The sequence below is a fragment of the Triticum urartu genome, chromosome 5A (genome assembly GCF_056163025.1).
Source record: "Triticum urartu cultivar PI428250 chromosome 5A, HENAU_Tu73, whole genome shotgun sequence".
Taxonomy (NCBI): domain Eukaryota; kingdom Viridiplantae; phylum Streptophyta; class Magnoliopsida; order Poales; family Poaceae; genus Triticum; species Triticum urartu.
Window position 1 is genome coordinate 516648516 of NC_141877.1, and position 20732 is coordinate 516669247.

The 20732-nt window shown below is 45.7% G+C and overlaps 1 protein-coding gene and 1 pseudogene across 1 annotated transcript; one reads left to right on the top strand and one right to left on the bottom strand.

Annotated features, from left to right (window-relative positions):
* Positions 1-6761: 6761 nt before the first annotated feature.
* On the top strand, positions 6762-16401 carry PANK2 (pantothenate kinase 2). Its single transcript, XM_048675200.2, has 22 exons — positions 6762-7318; positions 7696-7908; positions 8486-8541; positions 8962-9078; positions 9275-9394; positions 9456-9550; positions 9622-9715; positions 9886-10017; positions 10690-10802; positions 10953-11145; positions 12054-12265; positions 12700-12741; positions 12830-12878; positions 13656-13738; positions 13942-14058; positions 14140-14203; positions 14516-14662; positions 14783-14929; positions 15304-15387; positions 15480-15674; positions 15784-15855; positions 16105-16401. Exons 1-22 carry the CDS (start codon positions 7063-7065, stop codon positions 16192-16194), a joined length of 2691 nt encoding a protein of 896 aa, XP_048531157.1. The 5' UTR covers positions 6762-7062; the 3' UTR covers positions 16195-16401.
* A 922-nt stretch (positions 16402-17323) lies between these two features.
* LOC125556444 (glucan endo-1,3-beta-glucosidase, acidic isoform pseudogene) lies at positions 17324-18959 on the bottom strand (annotated as a pseudogene).
* Between the last annotated feature and the right edge of the window lie 1773 nt (positions 18960-20732).

The window sequence follows — 20732 nt, forward strand, 5'->3', positions numbered from 1 at the left end:
TTCAGCTGCAACTATTTGACCATTTTGATCTCTGAGTCACGACTGGAGTGCACATGGCTGAGATAGCCGGATAAAATATCATTGGCATTCAGATGATCATAATGTGCAATGTCAAAACGCACTTTCTGCCTCTCCAATGCCTCTTGTTTCGCCGTGTGGCGAGCCAGCACGGTCGGATTTCCCGGTTCAACAAAACGGCTCCCGGTGATCAAAACGTCTTGCACAGACGTTGATGGCGGGTTGGCCGAGCTCGATGGTCCAGTTGTGGAAGGGTTAATGATGGTATCATCAACCGACGGCTCAGGAGGATTTGCTTCCGCATTGACAGGCGGGTCTTCTGGAGTTTCAATTGCTGGAGGAGAAGGTGGCCTCGCCGGTTCAGGTGCAAGGATTGGCGGGTCTTCCACCGGCTTAGTCACCTTGGCCTTCTTAGACTTAGCTTGGCCACTAAGTGAAATATTATAGGACTGTCAGTATAAAGAGACAATTTGAAAAACACAGAAGACAAAGGATTTTTTCCTTACCCAGGGGCAGTCTTGAAGGCCGGAAACTGGGTTTGAGACGAGTTGCCAGAAGAGCGAGATACCTCCTGCAAAGATAAGACAAAGTAAGTAATGCAAGGAAGGACATCCATTAATAGAAAGACAAAAAACAAAGAAATAAACCTCATTCCGGCGTTTTTGTGGGGTTTGTTAAAGAACAACAGTCGGTTCGTCTTTGGTCCGAGCTTGATGGCGACTCTCATGTTGCTGCTTTTTCAAAAGAAAGTGAGGGTCCAGATAAGCTAAAGGGTGTGAAAACCTTACTTTCTGGGTTACGACTCGAAGTTTCTGTCTTGGCAAATGGGCTGAGTCAGAGGAAATAGTTACCTCTTCTTCCACGGCCTGACTGGCCCCAGTGTCCTCCTGGTAATGGTCAGTGTTAATAAGATTATTAAAAAATTGGCCAAGGGAGTCAAGGGCTATCTCCGACTCAGATATATCCTCAAGCTTCATCAAATCTTCAGCAGTGCTCTTCTTCTTCTTTTTCGACCTCCGGGTCATTTTCTTGGCGTTTGTGGCGGCGGCTCTCGCTTTCTTGGCAGCCTCGTGGTCATATTTAACTTTCCAGAAGTCAGAGTTGGCCTGCAGACAGGTAAAAACAAGATGAAAGGTCAGGCAAGTATTAAACAATACAGCTGGGGAAAATACAAAGGAGAAAGATCAGAATATCCTTACTTCTGGCACCGGGTTAAGCTTGCAGAAGGGGTTTAATCCGACAATACTACAATCTTCGTATTTTCCGTTCACCAGAAGGGTTGACAGTGAAACAATATCTTCTTATGTTAATTGAACGTGGCTGTGACGAAGAGAGTCATCTGGGCCTCCACCATACTCGTACATCAGTTTTGATCGACGGCTTAGAGGGATGACCCGCCATGAGATCCAGCAGCGGGTCAGATCAACTCCAGTTAACCCGTTCCCTAACAGAGCATTAATCCTTTTGATGGATGGTATCAACTTCTTGCGTTCAGCGGCAGTGAGCTTGTCAGGGAGCGCGAACTTGGAGTCAAGACGTTCGGGGTGATAACTCGGCAGTGGCTTCTCGTTTGCCGGTGAAATGTCTTGACAGTAGAACCAAGTCTGATTCCAGTCTTTTGGATGACTCAGCAAGACTATGAGGGGGAAGACAGCGCCCTGCCGGCGCTGAATTGAGATGCCTCCAAGCTCTAAGCTAAGGCTATTGGTGAACTCGTTCTGCCGGTTCAGATAAAATATTCTCTAAACGGCTCCACGGCCGGCTCTTGTTGAAGATACACCTCACAGAGCACTTGGAAGTTACAGATGTTAGATATGGAATTGGGCCCGATATCTTGAGGGTGGAGTTTGAAAAGGTGGAGGACCTCTCTGAAGAACTTTGAGCTGGGCGGTGAGAAGCCACGGTTCATATGGTCAGTAAAAACAATCACTTCGCCATCTCTTGGATTGGGTCGTTCTTCGTCCGAGTCTGGGGCACGGTAAGACATGACGTCTTTCCCTGGCAGAAATCCTATGGAGAAGAACTCCTTCAAACGTTCCTCAGTTACGGTTGAGGGAACCCAGCTGCAGATGGTCGGCGTTTTTGACTGCATGATGATCAAAAGACAAAACTAAAAAGAAAGTAGTATGGCGGGTCAATTCAATGGTGAAATTAACAGTTAAGTGATGATGATACAAATAAGTAATGGCGGCTTACTTAAGGGCTAATGTCATATAAGGAAAAGTAAGCCGGCACAGTAAGCCGCCATGACTACAGATATTTGAAGAAAGAAAATTCAGCTAAGTGTTGAGACAAACAAGTTTCCAAATTGCTTGGTATTATTCCAGATCAAATGGCTATTCAAAATGGAGAAAATTCTAGACCTAAAAAGTTTAGTGCAGAGGAGTCTGTAAGTTCTAATGAGGCCTTTGAACCAGAGAAAGGGATCTGTGGGTATCAAGAGTAGGCACAAAACCACTGTCGCACAAGCATATATATCTTTTTGGATCGAGAAGAGGCCTGCGGTGGAAGAACTACGAAGAATTGCGATGAACTATGAAGAACACACAAAAGCCTGGAAACCCTAATGCAGATCTGAGAAACGAAAGGAAGAACACTTACAGTCATAGGTCTTCTGCGGAGGTCGCCGCTGTTTCTCTGGACCGGTTCGGGTTGATGCAGCGGCCAAGGTCGATGGAGACGAAGGAGAAGCACGACGGCGGTGAGGCTCGAGCAGCAGGAGGGTTGCGAGAGGAAGAAGACGGAGAGAGAGAGAGAAGAATAAGGAAGGCCGAGGCGTGCCTATTTATAAGGAAAAATGTGAACAGTCGGGCGCGAAAATCGAGGGAGAGCCGAATAATGGTTATCCAACTACACAGACGCCTCGATTCTCGGGAGACATTAAAGACGAAGATCCGTTGGGACATGACGTCATGAAAGTTTTTGCGTTTTCAAGAGATGACGTCACGGCGGGTTACAAAAACTTCTGCGAGGATAAGAAGATGGATTTTGTCTAAGTGTTGAAGATTGACAAAGAACAAAATTCAAAGTCAAACTAGGGCCTAATGTTGGGGATATAGCTAGCAGTTATGACCCGCCCAGGAGGGGCCGGGTCAGCCCCAATGGCGGGTTACACAAGAAGCCCAGTAAACATTCAAGACGATAGTTTATTAAATCTTATAGAAGGCCCAAAGGCCTGGAGGCGGCTTAAAGCCCGATATTGTGAACCGATGTATGTAAGGAAAAACTTGTGAAGAAAGGCATGTAAAGGAAGTCACCGAGCCGGACATGATTATGAGCCGGCCGGGACTCTGTAGGCCACCAGGCGTCAACCTGTGTATGTAAGGGGACGACCCGATGGCGGCTTAGGGCAAGATACAAGAGATCGATAACCAAGCCGGCGAGTTAAGCCTCTTGGTGATCGAAACCCCAGCAATACCAACACAACTAGACGTAGGCTTTTACCTTCATCGTAAGGGGCTGAACTAGTATAAAACCTCTGTGTCCTTTGTCCCGATTAACCCCTTTAAGCTTCCTAGTTGCGATGGCCCTACGACTAAGTCCTTTCGCTAGGACATCTGCCGTGACAATTCCACGACAGAGCCGCTGCCAAGCCCTAAACTCTCTCGGGAGGGCTAATCTGGAGTCCGTTCGGGGCTCCGGAGAGGGAAATCCGTCGCCGTCGTCATCATCAACCATCCCCCATCACCAATTTCATGATGCTCACCGCCGCGCGTGAGTAATTCCATCATAGGCTTGCTGGACGGTGATGGGTTGGATGAGATTTACCATGTAATCGAGTTAGTTTTGTTAGGGTTTGATCCCTAGTATCCACTATGTTCTGAGATTGATGTTGCTATGACTTTGCTATGCTTAATGCTTGTCACTAGGGCCCGAGTGCCATGATTTCAGATCAGAACCTATTATGTTTTCATGAATATATGTGAGTTCTTGATCCTATCTTGCAAGTCTATAGTCACCTACTATGTGTTATGATCCGGCAGCCCCGAAGTGACAATAATCGGGACCACTCCCGGTGATGACCGTAGTTTGAGGAGTTCATGTATTCACTATGTGTTAATGCTTTGGTCCGGTACTCTATTAAAAGGAGGACTTAATATCCCTTAGTTTCCAATAGGACCCCGCTGTCACGGGAGGGTAGGACAAAAGATGTCATGCAAGTTCTTTTCCATAAGCACGTATGACTATATTCGGAATACATGCCTACATTACATTGATGAATTGGAGCTAGTTCTGTGTCACCCTATGTTATAACTGTTGCATGATGAACCACATCCGACATAATTCTCCATCACCGATCCAATGCCTACGAGCTTTTCACATATTGTTCTCTACTTATTTACTTTTCCGTTGCTACTGTTACAACCACTACAAAACACAAAAAATATTACTTTTTGCTACCGTTACCACTACTATCATATTACTTTGCTACTAAACACTTTGCTGCAGATATTAAGTTTCCAGGTGTGGTTGAATTGACAACTCAGCTGCTAATACTGGAGAATATTCTTTGGCTCCCTTTGTGTTGAATCAATAAATTTGGGTTGAATACTCTACCCTCGAAAACTGTTGCGATCCCCTATACTTGTGGGTTATCATGGTTAACTGATAACTGCAGTGGAAACAAGTAATCTCAGCACCACATCATGTACTAACTCAAGGATCGTTACTTAGCACGGAAGGAAACATATGCAACAGCATATATGGAGGCAGAAAATGTTACTCAGCAGGCAAGACACTCCTCAGCCAAGTGTCTTGTGGTAGGAGTAAGTTTCTGGATAGCAGCAAGCATCAACAAAGAGACACCAGATTTTTACGTGAAAAACCCCTCAACTTGAGGGGGAAAACCATGGGCCGAAGCCACCCAAATCCTCTTCCACTATTATCAAATGTGGGATACAACAAGTTCTTCTCTATACAGCACTAGAGAATCTCATACATCAAGATTTCTGAATCTTGGATGAACACAACAAGATTTGGGGCTCAAGAACTAGGGATTGGAACAATCTCACCAAAGATGGTGGAACCGAAGCTTGAAGGAGACAAGGTAGTGGATCTGGACCATCACAACCTTGGGGAGGAGCTCCCTTTTCTTCTTCCTTCAATCTTCCTCTTCTTCCCTTGCTCTCTTGGTTTTCTCTCTTCTCCTTTCTTGGAGGATGAACTGATTTTCATCACTCTTGGTGGTGGCTGCTGGATGAAGGGTAAAGCATCCCCATCCTCTTATGTGCAAAGTCCAAAATGACCCTAGGTCATAACCCTAATGGGTAGTGGGCTTCTGCACCTCTTTGGGCTGCCTAAAAGGCCTCAAATGGTCATCTCCTCACAGCCCACATGAGGAGGATATCCCAACATTAACCATAGCGTAAAATTTTCAAGCAAAGTTGTATTGAATAAATGGGTACACGGATTCTCAGACATAATAAAAGTCAATTTATAAAAACAAAATGCAACAATCAAAATGCTTAATGTACCAATAAAAAAGGATAAATTTACTTGAAATGGATGTCTTGCATTTTCAAACTTCAAAGCACATCATCAGACATCTAGATTCAGCAACCTACAAGACAAGAAATGTAATAATTTTTTTAAGTCGAACATAATAAAATGCCCAAATTGATGGACTACAAATTTGAAGGTTACCTACTTACCTTAATTATACTCTCTTTCTTCGAGCCATGAAATATACTAATCCACTTGATCAATGGTGACCTTTTTCATTGCCTATTCATGCCTTTTGAAGCATCTTATTATGGTGCCTTTCTTTTTAGAAGAAACTTTTCTATATTATCTGTATTTAACAAATAAATTACAAATGCCAAATGAGACATGGAAAATTATGTAGCCAATAAAGTATGCCTAATTAGAAAAGGAATACCGGGCAGAATTCAAATCAAGTGATGACTTCTTGACTGTAATCTAGACGGAAAACTCAAATCGTATTACTATTTTGCTAAGAGAGGAGGGATTAGGGGTAGTCAAAATTACAGACGTGGTCGCGTGGAGGCCGGAGGCATGGCCCCGTCCCGCTGGTCACTGCAGCCTGCCCTGCAACGTTCGATCTGGGTGATCGTCGGGCGGTGGCCTGATGGTTGCCCTTGCGCACGTACACCGGTCGTGAGCCGCCCGCCAGCAACGGATCGATCGATTCGATCGCTGCCGTTGGGTGCTCGCCCAGTCGCCTGCTCGGTAAAGAACACAGGAGTCCAGAGACGAGGAGACGCCGGGGCTGGCAGTCAGATGGGATCGATCGCTAATTTTTTTATTTTTCTACTCCCTCCGTTCCGATTTACTTGCCGTGGTTTTAGATCAAATGGCTCGATAAAGAAAGTGGCTGGTCTTTACAGTCCTTTTTGGCATAGACAATGATGGTATATGAATATAGATGCTACATGACAAAAGGTAGCTTGAGACGTCTAGATTGATTTTTTTTCTCCAACACAAGCTATTACTAATGGGTCTCATCAAAAAATAAAAAGTGAACTCTCACTACACATGCATTGCTACTATTCACTTTAACATTTTCAGCTTTATGTATCAGACCATATTTTTTTCTCAAGCATCCGCCTTGGATTCTACTACATCATATTAACCTATATTTTTTGATATCCGGTCCTAGATGATACGCGGAGCATCACCTAGTTTTTATAGGTTAGACCTGGCGTCTGTGTGCTTTTTGCACTGAGATCCCCTGGACTTTTCACGCGCACGGCCGCACGCGAGTCCATCCATAGTGCTCGCAGTCCGGGACCACGACCCACGAGTCCACCTAGCCACGCACCCAGTAACGCACGCCGCAAGCGAGGCCGAGGACGAGGACCCAGCCACCGATTCCCCGATCCATCCCCAACCTGCAGCGTTGCTCCCCACACAAATCGAGTCGAGAGTTCCCCCTTGAGATCGATCGATCCATTCCGGTTTTGTCCCCCGCTGCTTGGCGATTTTCGATCCCCCCAAAGCAGTAGCCGGCAGGCAGGTGGGCGGTTGGTGGCGGCACTCATCCATCCCCTCCCCTCCCTCCTACATCCAATCCACTGGCCTGGAATGGCGGCCAATAATAGCGGCAGCGAGCCCCGCATCCCCGAGGACGTGACGCTCGAGGACGAGGCGGAGGCGGAGGCCAAGGGGAAGGCGCCGGCGGCCTCGTCGTCGGCCACCACCACCATGAACCGCTCCGGCTCGCGCCCGCAGCTCGACCTCAGCGGCGCCGCCATCCACGGCACCCTCGAGGACCGCAACCCCACCATCCTGCTGCCCAACCAGTCCGACGACATCTCCCACCTCGCCCTCGACATCGGTGGTACGTCATACGGACCTTGCCTCTCTTGCTCAAATTCGCCGCATAAGCGTGCTGAGTGTGCTGGTTACTGTGGAGTGTGGAGGCAGCGCGTGAAGAAGGATGCTAGCTAGTTTTCCACTTTTCAGTAAATAAATAACTAAAGGAGTAAGATGGGTCGTAATAGTGCATGAAACGTGAAATGCAAACTGTGGATGGAGGCTTTCCGACTCCGGATTATTGCATTGCTGCTCGGTACTGATCCTTGTGCTAATTACTCCTATTAATAGCCTGCATTTGGCTTTTGTGTTTTTTGTTCACCACATTGTTTTCTGGTCATCAGTCTGAATGAGAGCTACAAACTGTTTGTTTTGTGACTGAACTGTATGTTTTCCCTCTAGGCTCTCTCATAAAGTTGGTATACTTCTCACGGCATGCGGATCAGCCCACCGAGGATAAGCGCAAGCTATCCACCAAGAGAAGGCTTGAGATATTTACTGGTGCCAGGAGGAGTTACCCGGTTCTCGGAGGGAGGCTCCACTTTGTCAAGTTCGAAACCGGGAAGCTAAATGAATGTTTGGACTTCATTTCGTCCAAACAACTACACCGGGGTGGTATGCAAATATTAGCACTACTTCGTTTATAATACAAATTGCTGCATTGATAGTTTGATATAAAACAATTCAAATCCTGTACGCTGTGGATTTTTTATATATTCTGTTCAGTATAATCACATCGTGTTAGGATGATATATAGTTTTATTGTAAAACAAAGGAAAATAACACTCTCTTATAAACATAGTGACAGTATATATATGGGTAGTTATTCAAGTTATTATAACATGCTAATAATTTTGAGGTTGACTTGTGCGTATATCTTCTTTATTTCTCAATCCTATGGCTTTTCTAATTTGTATGTGCTGACATGTTCGTTTCATATTTCATATCTTTATTCTGATGGCATGCTCAAGTTTTTGCGTCTCATGTTCTTACCTTGCAATCCTCATTGTATTCTATCCATTTTGGAAGTTTACCATATGTCAAATTTGATGTATATATACATGAGCTTAAACTACATTCTCTAATCTCTTAATTGCTCCCAGCCTCCCATCACTATGTTTCATGTGGTTTTACTGTTCTTTTACTTGTATCTTCCCTTGCTCTCGCATTGAGTTGCAGTTTTATGCTGCAGGAGTTGATTCACCTTCATGGCGCTCAGGAGCTCAGCCTGATAACATTGTCATTAAGGTAACAACTAATGAGATAACATCATCACCATTTATTGAAAATTGGTTTGTATGCCTGAAAAGTTACCTAGTGCTTGTTATCAGGACGATTGACATATTGGTTAGCAGTGTGTTCTTCCTAATTTGAACAAATGGTTAGTTTTGGTGCTTTTGGTGAATAAGAGCCATATTTGTTCCGGGCACATACCACTTCTTTTTTAGTAGAAAACAGGCATCTAGCACATAACACCATAGATGGTCTAGTAGTAAATCATTATGAGATTTCCCTTCCTCTCACAGTAATAAACTTTTGAATGGAAGTATTAGCAACTTGTACTATATAGAAGGAAAGTTTTGATGTTTGCACCGCTCTTCCTTCTCATGACAGCATTAGAAGTTAGAATTCTACTTTTTTTTACTGATTATGATATTTTCTGGAAAGGCAACAGGTGGTGGAGCATTCAAGTATGCTGATCTTTTTAAGGAAAGATTGGGAGTCAGTCTTGAGAAGGAAGATGAAATGGACTGCCTTGTAGCTGGAGCAAACTTTCTGCTTAAGGTTTTCATTATTTCTAAATTGCAATATCACTATTTTGGCTGCATCCTACTATGCAGTTCCATATTGTACATGGTGTTTATAATGGATTGTTCAAAATGTATTGTGCCACTAAAGTGTTATTGAACACATCTCATAGGGTGGTCGCACTCAGAAAATCAAATTACGTGCAAGTTAGTAAGACTTTGTTTTTTGCCAGGCTATACGCCATGAAGCCTTTACACACATGGATGGCCAAAAGGAGTACGTGCAAATTGATCAGAACGATCTGTTTCCTTACCTTCTAGTTAATGTTGGATCTGGTGTCAGCATAATCAAGGTAACTTTAAGGTTGACCCTTTTCCCCTCATTGGATCTTTGCTAATTGTTCTTCTTCAAAGGTTGATGGGCATGGGAAGTTTCAACGAGTAAGTGGAACAAACGTTGGTGGCGGTACATACTGGGGATTGGGGAGGTTAATGACAGAGTGCAAGAGGTGCTATTTTTGTCTGTTCATCGATATCATGTGTTCCTCCATAGAAGTTTGAAATCTTGAATTTGTTTCAGTTTTGACGAGTTACTAGAGCTGAGCCAACGTGGAGACAACAGCACCATTGACATGCTTGTAGGAGATATATATGGTGGTCTGGACTACTCCAAGGTAACTATTAATATTATTAGTTGTTTCATTTTATTATCATAATGTGCACATTGGATTTTGTATGCATTATGAAAATTTCCAGTTGCAAGTGGTATTAGTGGATAACATTTACCGTGTCAAAGTCCCTAATTCTTGTTATGCAATGCACTAATGCTTATGGTGTCTTGCAGATTGGCCTTTCGGCGTCAACAATTGCCTCTAGCTTTGGGAAGACAATTTCAGATAACAAGGAGCTATCTGATTATAGACCCGAGGATATTTCACTCTCCCTCTTACGGATGATTTCATATAATATTGGCCAGGTATCTTGTTGATACAGAAACGCTGAGTAGTTATTGACATAGTATTTTGAACCTCAGATATTGCTGCTTCAAAGTATTTAGAGATTCAAACCTGACAATGTTTTGTTGACTTCAAAAGTTTGAGCAAGCGATCCATACAATGAGGCTTGGAAGCTTATCTGAACATAGAGCTGTGTTCTACTTGATTTATTCAGAAACCCGTGTCCAACACTGAACAGTAGCATTCTTCTGTGAAAAGAAACAAAATATGGAGTTTCAGCTTGTTTTGTTATGTAGTGATATTGGTAAAAATGTACGCAATTATTCATTAGTACTTGTGGATTTGAAAACAGAAAGAGCCCAGAAGCTGACACTGCAAAATATGATATCAGATGGCAGTGATAAACTATGTATTAGGTTCCTCAAAGGTCGACTGCCAGTTAGCATGCTGTTCGGTGAACTCAGATATTTAGTGTTAGTTGTTGTAAGCTAACAGCGATGGTTTCTCTGGGATCTTACGGCTGAACATATCTCATTAGAAAGTACATATAGCCAAAATCTCTGAATTTCATCTGTGTTTAATACTCGACACTAGGTCTAAGGAGAAACTGGGTGTCCACTGTCCGGTACCAGTTTATGACAGTGCATGCAATATTGCACATTTCAGTGGACTCATTTTCTTCCTTTTTGTAGATCTCCTATCTTAATGCACTTCGATATGGACTCAAGAGGATATTTTTTGGTGGATTCTTCATTCGTGGCCATGCTTACACCATGGACACAATTTCTTTTGCAGTACATTTCTGGTAAACATCCTGAAATCATTTTAGTTTTGGATGTGTTACGGTACTAAAGTAGACATGTAGTTAATTTCGAAAATAATTAAATAATACTGCCCCCATATTGTATTTCAATAGTATGTTCCTGAAACAAACATACACTATTGTTTTGATAAGGTCAAAAGGAGAAGCAAAAGCCATGTTTCTGCGTCATGAGGGTTTTCTAGGAGCACTTGGCGCGTTTATGAGTTACGAGAAGCATGGTCTTGATGACTTGAGTGCACATCACTTGGTTGAGCGTTTTCCAATGGGTGCTCCATATGTTGGTGGGAAGATTCACGGGCCTCCTCTGGGGGATCTCAACGAGAAGGTAATGACATCTATTTCTTATTATCGTTGTCTTTATGATTATGTTGTTTTGGTTATTCTGCAGAGCATAACAATCTGTATCTTTATTGTTTTTTTACGAGGGAGAACCTTACTCATTTTTGCATTAACAATAGAGTATAATAGAGTACATGATTATCCATGCTAACAACAGCACACCTAGACTGATTTGGAACCTTTGGAAACATACCCTTCACATAATTAGTGGTCAGCCTCACAACTCAGCTAATTCAGTCAAACTAAGCCACCGAAAGCTGATCAGTGGATAGAATGCTGTCACGCCACTGGAATCTGATCAGCCTCTTCAGCTGTCAGCACCCCAAGTCCCTGATGTTTTTCACCCAGGCGACTCACAATCTGTTGCAGTCAAGTTGCTTCTCCACGGGAAGCATCCTGGAGATCTCCCATTAGCATACCTTGTCAGTAGTACAAAACACACACAGAAAAGCAAACCATGCCCGTTATAGATTTATCCTTTTCTTTTCAAAACATAAAGACTTCCTGGTCTTTCAAATTGCCCAACCTAAAGTTAAACCCACAATATGAATCTCTTTCACGGTCGGTAAGATTTGCTGAATCCAGGCAGAACACTGGAACCAGAAATTAAATGTTTGCTTCACAAATATTACACTGTTTTTGTGGAGACCACCTCCATCTAACTAAAAGACACATGTGCACGCACCAACCCCCCAAACAAGTCACTCAAAGCCTTCAGCCTTGTCCTCTATTAGAATAGCTGCTGGAATGAGTCATGTTTTGTCGTCACCATGTTCTATTCTTTGGCACATGGCTAATGTTTAAAATTTAAACTATTCAACACTTTAGCTATTAAATATTGTTCTTTTTGAATTGCAAGATCAATAAATTTTGATATGGAACTCTACTTGTCAGATATCATGGATGGAGAAGTTTGTGCAGAAGGGTACTCAGATTACAGCACCTGTACCCATGGGAGCTCCTGCTACGACAGGCATGGGAGGTTTTGAAAGGCCTACTTCCAAGGGTGACATTTTGCGGTCTGATGCAAGTGCAGCTCTAAATGTTGGTGTTCTCCATCTTGTACCCTCATTGGATGTCTTCCCATTGCTGGAAGACCCAAAGACGTAAGCCACAACTATTTATCTCTCATCTCTACCATGTCTAATAATTTTTTGGAACATCAAAGGGGCTCTGGCCACTGGCTAGGTAGTTGAATCCGATTTTTGGACCCAAAGAAGACCAAGTGAAGTCAAACTATTATAACAAATTCAGTGTGGAAGTTGGAGCTCCACTTCCATTTCCCTACAAAATTGAGAAGTTATGAGTCGATGCTTGCCTCCAAAGCTTACAGTTACATAAAACTAATCACTACATTGTGAATCATTTTTCTTTATCTATGGGGCAATAAGTAACATGCGCCCTTTCTGTTCACCGATGGAGTAGAGTCCTTGTTATGTATGGACACTGTATGTAAGCTTGATAGTGAAAGAACAAATGCTATCATGTGCAACGCAACTATACATCGTGTTCATGTTGTAATATACAATCTGTACTGCAGGTATGAACCAAACACAATCGATCTCGACCATGACGAATTCAAGTATTTTTCCTTTCCCTTGTCTATAAATACATTATAGGAACTGCATTCTTATGATTCCCTTGGTGATATCTGAGATTTTCCATGCTAGGTACTGGTTCACCATTTTGTCAGACCACCTGCCAGATCTTGTGGAGAAGGTATGTTCCACTTCTCACACATATTCTCCCTGTATACATCTAAATTTTGTTTCACTGCATGACATTGTGATAACAATAAATTATCTGAATATTTATACGTCAATTGATAACTGGGGACCTGTCTGGGTCCTTAAATAAGTCTGTCAGCCTGCAACCATGTGTCATGGGGGTCAGCATTGCAGCCACTAGCCACTGCCACAAGTCCAAGGAGAGGCCGGCAAAGTCTGTTAAGGCTTAGAGATAGGCCTTCATGTCTACTTCCTCCATCCCAAAATAAGTGTCGCTGATTTAGTACAAAGTTATTACAAAGTTGTACTAAATCAGCAACACTTATTTTGGGACGGAGGGAGTATAAGATTAATTTCCTGTTTAAAATATCATTGTTCTACTTTACCAGTTACCACCAAGTGATGCTAACTATTTAAAATAATTACTAAGCAGGCACTCCATCCACATATATATTCTACTAAAAACACTGCTCTTGTTAAGCACTATGATTTTTTGTTTCCAAAATCGAGGCAGAAGCTTAAGAAGAATACAGCCTAGTTAATTAAGGGCGGGTAAAAACCAAATGACCAATACAACAGACTCAACACTTAGTACCTAGCTATATCGTGGAGCCACTATTATTAACATTTAAATTACTAGTGATTCTGTTATCTTGCTAGCTCCTAGATTCACAGTTCTATCGGCGTTAAATTGGTATAGCAATGAATTTAAGTGTACGTGTAAACTTGAAAAGTATCTCGGTGACTAAACACTGCATACTGTTTGCAGGCGGTTGCCAGTGAAGGTGGGACTGATGACGCGAAACGGCGGGGAGATGCGTTTGCGCATGCCTTTTCTGCTCATTTGGCAAGGTACACAATTGTAGTTGCATGCCGCTGGTGTTTGGCTGCCACAACCTATGGCTTGCCACATTTGCGGTGCCATTTTTCTTGGCCACAACGTAGCCAATTTTTTTGACATACTTAGCTTACTCTAGGGCTTTGACCAAACAGCCCTAGTGTAAACTGCATTGCACGTTATCGCTCTGTTGCCTTACTTATGTGTTAAAGTTTAGGTTGACTGAGGAGCCTGCTGCTTATGGGAAGTTCGGTTTAGCCAACCTGTTGGAGTTGAGAGAAGAATGTTTGAGAGAATTTCAATTTTTCGATGCATATGTTAGTATCAAGCAGAGGTTAGTTCATAATCTCTTCATGGTTCTCAGTAAATATCTCTCCTCTGGCTACTTAAATTGTTTGATGCTTTCTGCATGAAGGGAAAATGAAGCTTCACTGGCTGTTTTACCTGATCTACTCATGGAACTTGATAGTATGGATGAGGTATGAGAGAATGTTTCCCTTCTTTATCCATTGGCACAGCGCGTAGATAAAAAAAAGTGAGAATTTTGGTTAATCTCACAGCAAAAAAATAATAACAATTTCATAAACTGCTACACATTGTGTAACTGAGAAGCAGATCTGTTCTGGCCCCACCTGCCAGTGCCACGGTAAACAGTTTTATGTTGATTTTTTTGCTTGCATGCTTCTGTGACGGCCACATGCTGCTGGCCGGTAGTTCAGCAATCTACACTCAGTTTCATCTCTGGAATTATGAATTCGTCAAAGTTTTATTTTTATGCTCGATGTTTTCAGGAAGATAGATTGCTTGCGCTAATTGAAGGTGTTCTTGCTGCGAACATATTTGATTGGGGGTCTAAAGCTTGCGTGGACCTTTACAACCAAGGAACTATAATAGAAATTTATCGCATGAGCCGCAAGAAGATGCAACGTCCTTGGCGGGCAAGTATTCCAAGTCTCAAATTCAAATGTTATTGCAATGCACGAGTTACCCAAATTATATTTTACGAGTTATACTAATACATGACCAGATAATCGTAATGATGGTATCTTTTGTTTCAGATTGATGACTTTGATACGTTCAAAAGCAGAATGCTTAAGAAGGATCAGCCATACAAAAGAGCACTTATTTCTGTTGATAACGCGGGTGCTGATGTGGTCCTTGGAATGCTTCCTTTAGCACGAGAATTTCTACGCCGTGGAGTTGAGGTATAAATTGAGAGTATGAAAATAAGAACACATTTTGCTAGGTTTGCCCCACATTATAGTTTGAATTAAAAAGAACAAACGTCCTGCTGTTTCAAGAGATTGAATCATGGGCCGGGGACAAGCAGTATACTGCATGCTATAGGGTGTAATTTGCATGCTATAGTGTTGTCCTTGATGGAAAATATAGACTGAATGCCAGATCTGGAAATTTTATTTTATTTGCATCACCCAGACTGAAAGACTGAATGCCGGAACTGATAGAAAGATGACTTTCGCAGTTTCAGCAACGTTGTGAAATAACCATTCAATGATTACTCTTTCAACTGCTACCCAGACACTCAGCATAAGCTGGTAACCAAATACTGATTCTGCAGGTAGTTCTGGTTGCAAATTCGTTGCCGGCTTTGAATGATATTACGGCTAATGAACTTCCAGAAATTGTAGCTGAAGCTGCAAAGGTACAAAGTGAACGGAAATTTTGTTCTCCGTCCTAGCTGTTTTATCTACTGATGCATCTGGCTTCTGCTTTATTGGTTGTGATGTGTCGCAGCACTGTGGTATCCTTCGGAAAGCTGCAGAAGCAGGCGGACTGATAGTCGATGCTATGGCTGGCATCCAAGGTGATACCAAGGATGAACCGGCGTCGGTGCCACTAATGGTTGTGGAGAATGGATGTGGCAGTCCATGCATTGACTTCCGGCAGGTTAGCTCGGAGCTTGCAGCTGCTGCCAAGGATGCTGATCTGGTAAGAAGTCTGTATGTAGTAGCTCTTTGAGCCGAATGTATTTCCTTGTGTGCAATAATCAGCTGGAGAGTTGTTTGATCTGTTGGTTTTGGCTGTGAATGTTATGCAGTTGATCTTAGAGGGCATGGGGCGATCGCTGCACACCAACCTCAACGCCCGTTTCAAGTGTGACGCTCTGAAGGTACTTATTTTCTACAGTGCTGACTTGTTTGATGTATAATGACAAACTTGATCCTGGCCTTGTGGTCATTCTAAATGGCAGTATAACTTGACTCTTGTGCTATTATTCAAGTGAACCGTCTTTGCACTTGCGCTTTGCTGGAGATTTATACCCAGTCTGTCAATATCGTCGAGCCAACAAGAGCATTGCGCCAAAGCTTTATATAGTGTACTCAATATCCTGAGCTTACCAAACTGACTATGTGTGCAGCTTGCGATGGTGAAGAACCAGAGGTTGGCAGAGAAGCTTTTCAACGGAAACATATACGACTGCATCTGTAAATTTGAACCTGTTTCGTGACGGTCCAGAAGACCCGCGGACAAATTGCTATAGATGGTGTTGTGTTGTACTCAAGAACCATGAAACCATTGTGATTCTAGCACAGCAGCACCAAAGGTTTAGACAGTGTTATGATGTACTCAGTGACCATGAAAACTCATTGTGCTGGCACATGGCATATAAGCTAAAAAACCGAATTATACTGCAAGAACTGAAGGTTTGTTTCTACTCTCACACTATAGAAAATACTCCTCGGTCAAAGTAGTGTCCACAACAACAACAAAGGCTTTAGTCCCAAATAAGTTGGGATAGCCTTGTTCCATTAAGATCTTGAAACCAACTCATGATTTTGGCATGTGGATAGGTAACATTCACGTGCCTTGTCCATGGCTAGTTCTGGCTAGTTCTTTGGTTATATACGAGCCCTTAAGATATCTCTTTAGGGACTCCTCTCATGTCAAGTTTGGTCTACCTTGATCCATCAACACGTTTTAGCCCTCTCCTATGCACTGGCCTCGGTGTACATGCCCATACCATCTTAGTGCCATACCCCATTGCGGTTCGAATCACCGTTCTATAAACCTTCCTTTTAGCTTTTGTGGCACTCTTGTCATAGAGAATGAAAGAAGGTTTGTGCCACTTCATCCATCCGGCTTTGATTCGATGGCTCACACAGCTTTGATTCAATTGCTCACATCTTTGTTGATATCTCTATTCTTCCGTAGCATTGGCCCAAAATATTGAAAGGTGTCCTAAGATACCACTTGCCCTTGGGTTTCATCTTCATAGAAGGGTTGTTTTGACGTTGGCTCGCCAAGCTTGTCACAACGCCGCTCCTTTACCTACTGGACTTGAGATCGGCTATGTTGAGACAGCGGCTTATCACAACGCCGCTCCTTTACCTACTGGACTTGAGATCGGCTATGTTGAGACAGCGTAGACGGAGTTAGTCAAAGTAGTGTCATTTTTTCCCTAAGATGGTGCTGTGCCAGCCAGGGTGTTGCAACATACGAAAGAGTTTGAGAGAACAACATTTTTCAGAATGAACAGTGAGGATTCAGTTTAAGTTTCTTTGATTCAGTTTCTTCAGCCTTGTGAGATCATGATGTCTGTCTACTTATCGGCAATGCCCGGATCAACAGGAGAATGCTTATGAAATCATAAAGTTCAAGTCGCAGCAATTAACATAACGGGAGATACATGGACAGTTCACGCTAGCATATCGGCCAGTTGATCCACAGATCAACAGCGTGCCGATCATCTCCATACAAGCAGCTCTACTCTAGGCAAAGTTGATGTTGTAGGCCTTGACGCCGTCTGCCCTGAAGATGCCGAAGTGGCGCTCGAACTCGGCGCCGGTCTTGCCGTCCTCGTCGTAGAGGTCGAACAGGAACACCTCCACGGGCGCCCCGGGCCGGCGCGGCGTGCCGGCGCCCCGCGCCGCCCTCTCCGCCATCCTCCCGTTGTACGCCGCGGCGTTCTCCGGCGTCGCGGCCGGGTGCCCCGCGGTGGGCCACCCGGTCTCGGTCACCGCCACGGGCACCCCGCCGAAGCCCTCCCGCTCGAGCGCCGCCACCACCGCGTCCACCGTCGCGTCGAACAGGCCCGCGTACGCCAGCGCGCCGTCGCGCACCACGGGCTCGTCGGAGGCGCCGAGCGCGTAGGCGAGCGGCACGTTGGCCGGGTCGCCGACGTGGCTGATGAACGGGTAGGCGTTGAGCATGAAGGGGGCGCCGGTGTCGGCAAGGAGCCGCAGCATGGGCCGGAGCACGTCCATCTGGAAGACGCGAGCACCGACGAGGCGTGCGCCGAGGAGACCTTGACGGCGCCGTCGAGCCCGAGGGAGGCCAGCGCGGCGTGCAGGTTCCGCATGGCCGGCACCAGGTGCGGCGCGTAGAACTGGTTGTTGTAGAGCACCTCGTTGCCGACAGCGAGGTAGCGGAGCCGGCCGGCGACGGGGCCGCTGGCGAGTCCGTTGGAGCGCAGCCACTGCAGCGCGCCCTCGGGCCCGGCCGCGGAGAGGAAGGTGAGGTTCTCGTTGGGCACGCCGACCGTGAGGTCGATGCCGGCCGCGGCGAAGGCGGGGAGCACGGCCTGGTCCGGCAGGAAGAGCCGCGCCTTGGTGATCCCGTTACTCCTCAGCAGCGCCGCGGCCGCCTCGGGCGCGGGGAGGTTGCCGCCCACGCGGCCGTGGCACACCCCGATCTTCCCCGGGTCGCCACCGGCCGCCACGGCGAGCAGCGCGGCCAGGGCGGCGAGGAGGACGTAGCCGGAACGCAGCGACGCCGCCGCCGCTGCCGTTATGCTCGTGGCCATTGTGACTTTGTGAGTACGTTGCGATTCGGCGGTGTTGATCTCGTGATGTTTGTCTGTGGAGTGTTGGACTCTGCCCTCGTCGGTTATATAGAGCTTGTGTTGACAAGAATGGCAGGGTACGTTGGTGCAGGCCTGACCTGGGTGGGGACGTTGGCGCGAATCTGATCTGAGTTGCTTTTGACGGTTGCCGGGGCGGTACGATTGATCGGACGGGTAGCCGTTAGAGCATATTATAGCCGTTGGCTTTTGAATGGCGATCGAGCTGCACATCAAATGATCTGGTGCGCTGTCCTGGCCATGTGTCACCCCGCAGGTGTTGCTGGAGCTGCCACTATTGCACCCCAAAAGACTGCTGGCGGTGAGTGGGGATGGAGGAGGAGATGCATTGAGCAGAGCGAGCTGCCATCTTGGCAGTGTTACCCTCTACGGTTCAATCACAAATCGTTGTATCATAACTATCAACACATTATACTAATTGTAATCGTAGGATCATTCCAATTAATTTAGATCATAATATCACATAATTCGCGGCGACTCTCTGTCCCTCGTCTTGCTTCGAGTGAAAACCTTAATCATTTGGATCGGGTGGTGGCAGCGCTCCAGCATTGTTACCTTTCTGAAGGCGCCGTCTGGGAGTCCTTGGCTCGTCGGGCGCGGCTCATCTCTATGGGTGACTCTGTCACGGTGGAATTCACTTGACCAACAATTACTCTTTTCGTTTGTGAAGTTGGGGCATTTGACCAACAATTACTCTTTTCGTTTGGGATATATGTATTCCATCTTTTCATAGTAATAGTTGTCGTTCTGGGTTTAATTTAATTGTTTGACGTATTCTGGTGACCGTGACCGTAAATCAGGAGCTTTTGTGGAAGGAGTATAATCCACTCTTTATTTGCCCCGTTAAGGCATCTCTAACATCGACACGCAAATAGTAACCATCTTGACTGTGTGATTCAGATGTGTTGTATCATCCAATGCAGATCTGTATCAGTCTGCAGAGCGGCCTGAACATACTTTCTTCCGTAAGCCAAAGTGTGGGGCTTTGCGGGAGTCCTGACAGCACCCAAGCCCGTTTCTGACCACAATGACCCACCTAAACCTCCCTCCCTCGCCCGCGCACGTTTCTGCCCGGTGTCAGCTGCCCGCATTCATGCCCCTGTAAAGCGCGTTGCTCCACATTGAAGCTGGACCAGAGCGAACACGACCTCTCACTGGCTCTGCCAATAAAGCGGCGCACCGGCCTAGGGCGCCGCCAGCAGCAATGCCCGGCTGAACACGCCTCCTCGCCGCATTCAAACGCCTCTATTAAACCCGTGTGGAAGCCGAGAAATCTACTCCGACCACACATCTGTTCACGAGCGGGCGGCATTAAACACAACGTCAGGCAAGCTCCTCCCTTTCGTCCGCTATTTAAAGGAGGCCAGATGCCGGGCAAGAATCGCACCACTCCGCCACTCTCCATCTCCTTATTCCACCATTTTCTCCATCCTTTCAATGACATCTGACGAGCAGGAAGAGCAGTTCTTCGGCATAAAAGCCAGCTGGATGACCCATCGGATACAAGCGAGGCAGCTCGCTACTTCACCTCCAAGCCCGACAGAGCAAGTTGCCGCTCCAAGCTGGCGCGTGGTTCAACAACTCGGTGCTCCAAGCCAGCTTGCGAGGAGTGGCGAGTTGCTCCAGGCCAGCACAGGAGGAGCATGACACGGGCATCATCCCTGCCGTGGACGATGCCACATCGTACCGCACCTCCCGTGCCTGCGACCGCGTCATCCGCCATCAACGCGTGCGTAACCGCGCCCTGCCGGCGAGAAAGAAGCCGGCTACACGGAAATCGACGAGTCAATGTTCAGTGCGTCCGCGACTGTCGCCAACGTCGAGGGAAAATAGAACATGGGAGGCCGCCGCCGCTTGGGGCCCAGGAAGGCCACTGCCGGCGCTTCGCCGGCTTGTACAACCGGTGACCTTTCCGGTTTTTATCCCAGACCATCGTCGGTCCCTCGTCTGAGCTCCACGAAAGTGGAGGAGCCCCCCTTCCCCTCAAACTGAAGCGTCCTCTTTTCCACTCCGATGACTGACGCAGCCGGACATAGGGAAGGTACGGGGGAAGAATATACCTCCGAGGCTCCCGGCAGTCCGATGAACGGGCTGTTGGACATGGGGAAGACAAAGGGATCCGCCGTAGCCTGCCGTAGACTAGTGTAGTGTATCCATGTCGTAGAAGTGGAGCTCCGCGCGACCGT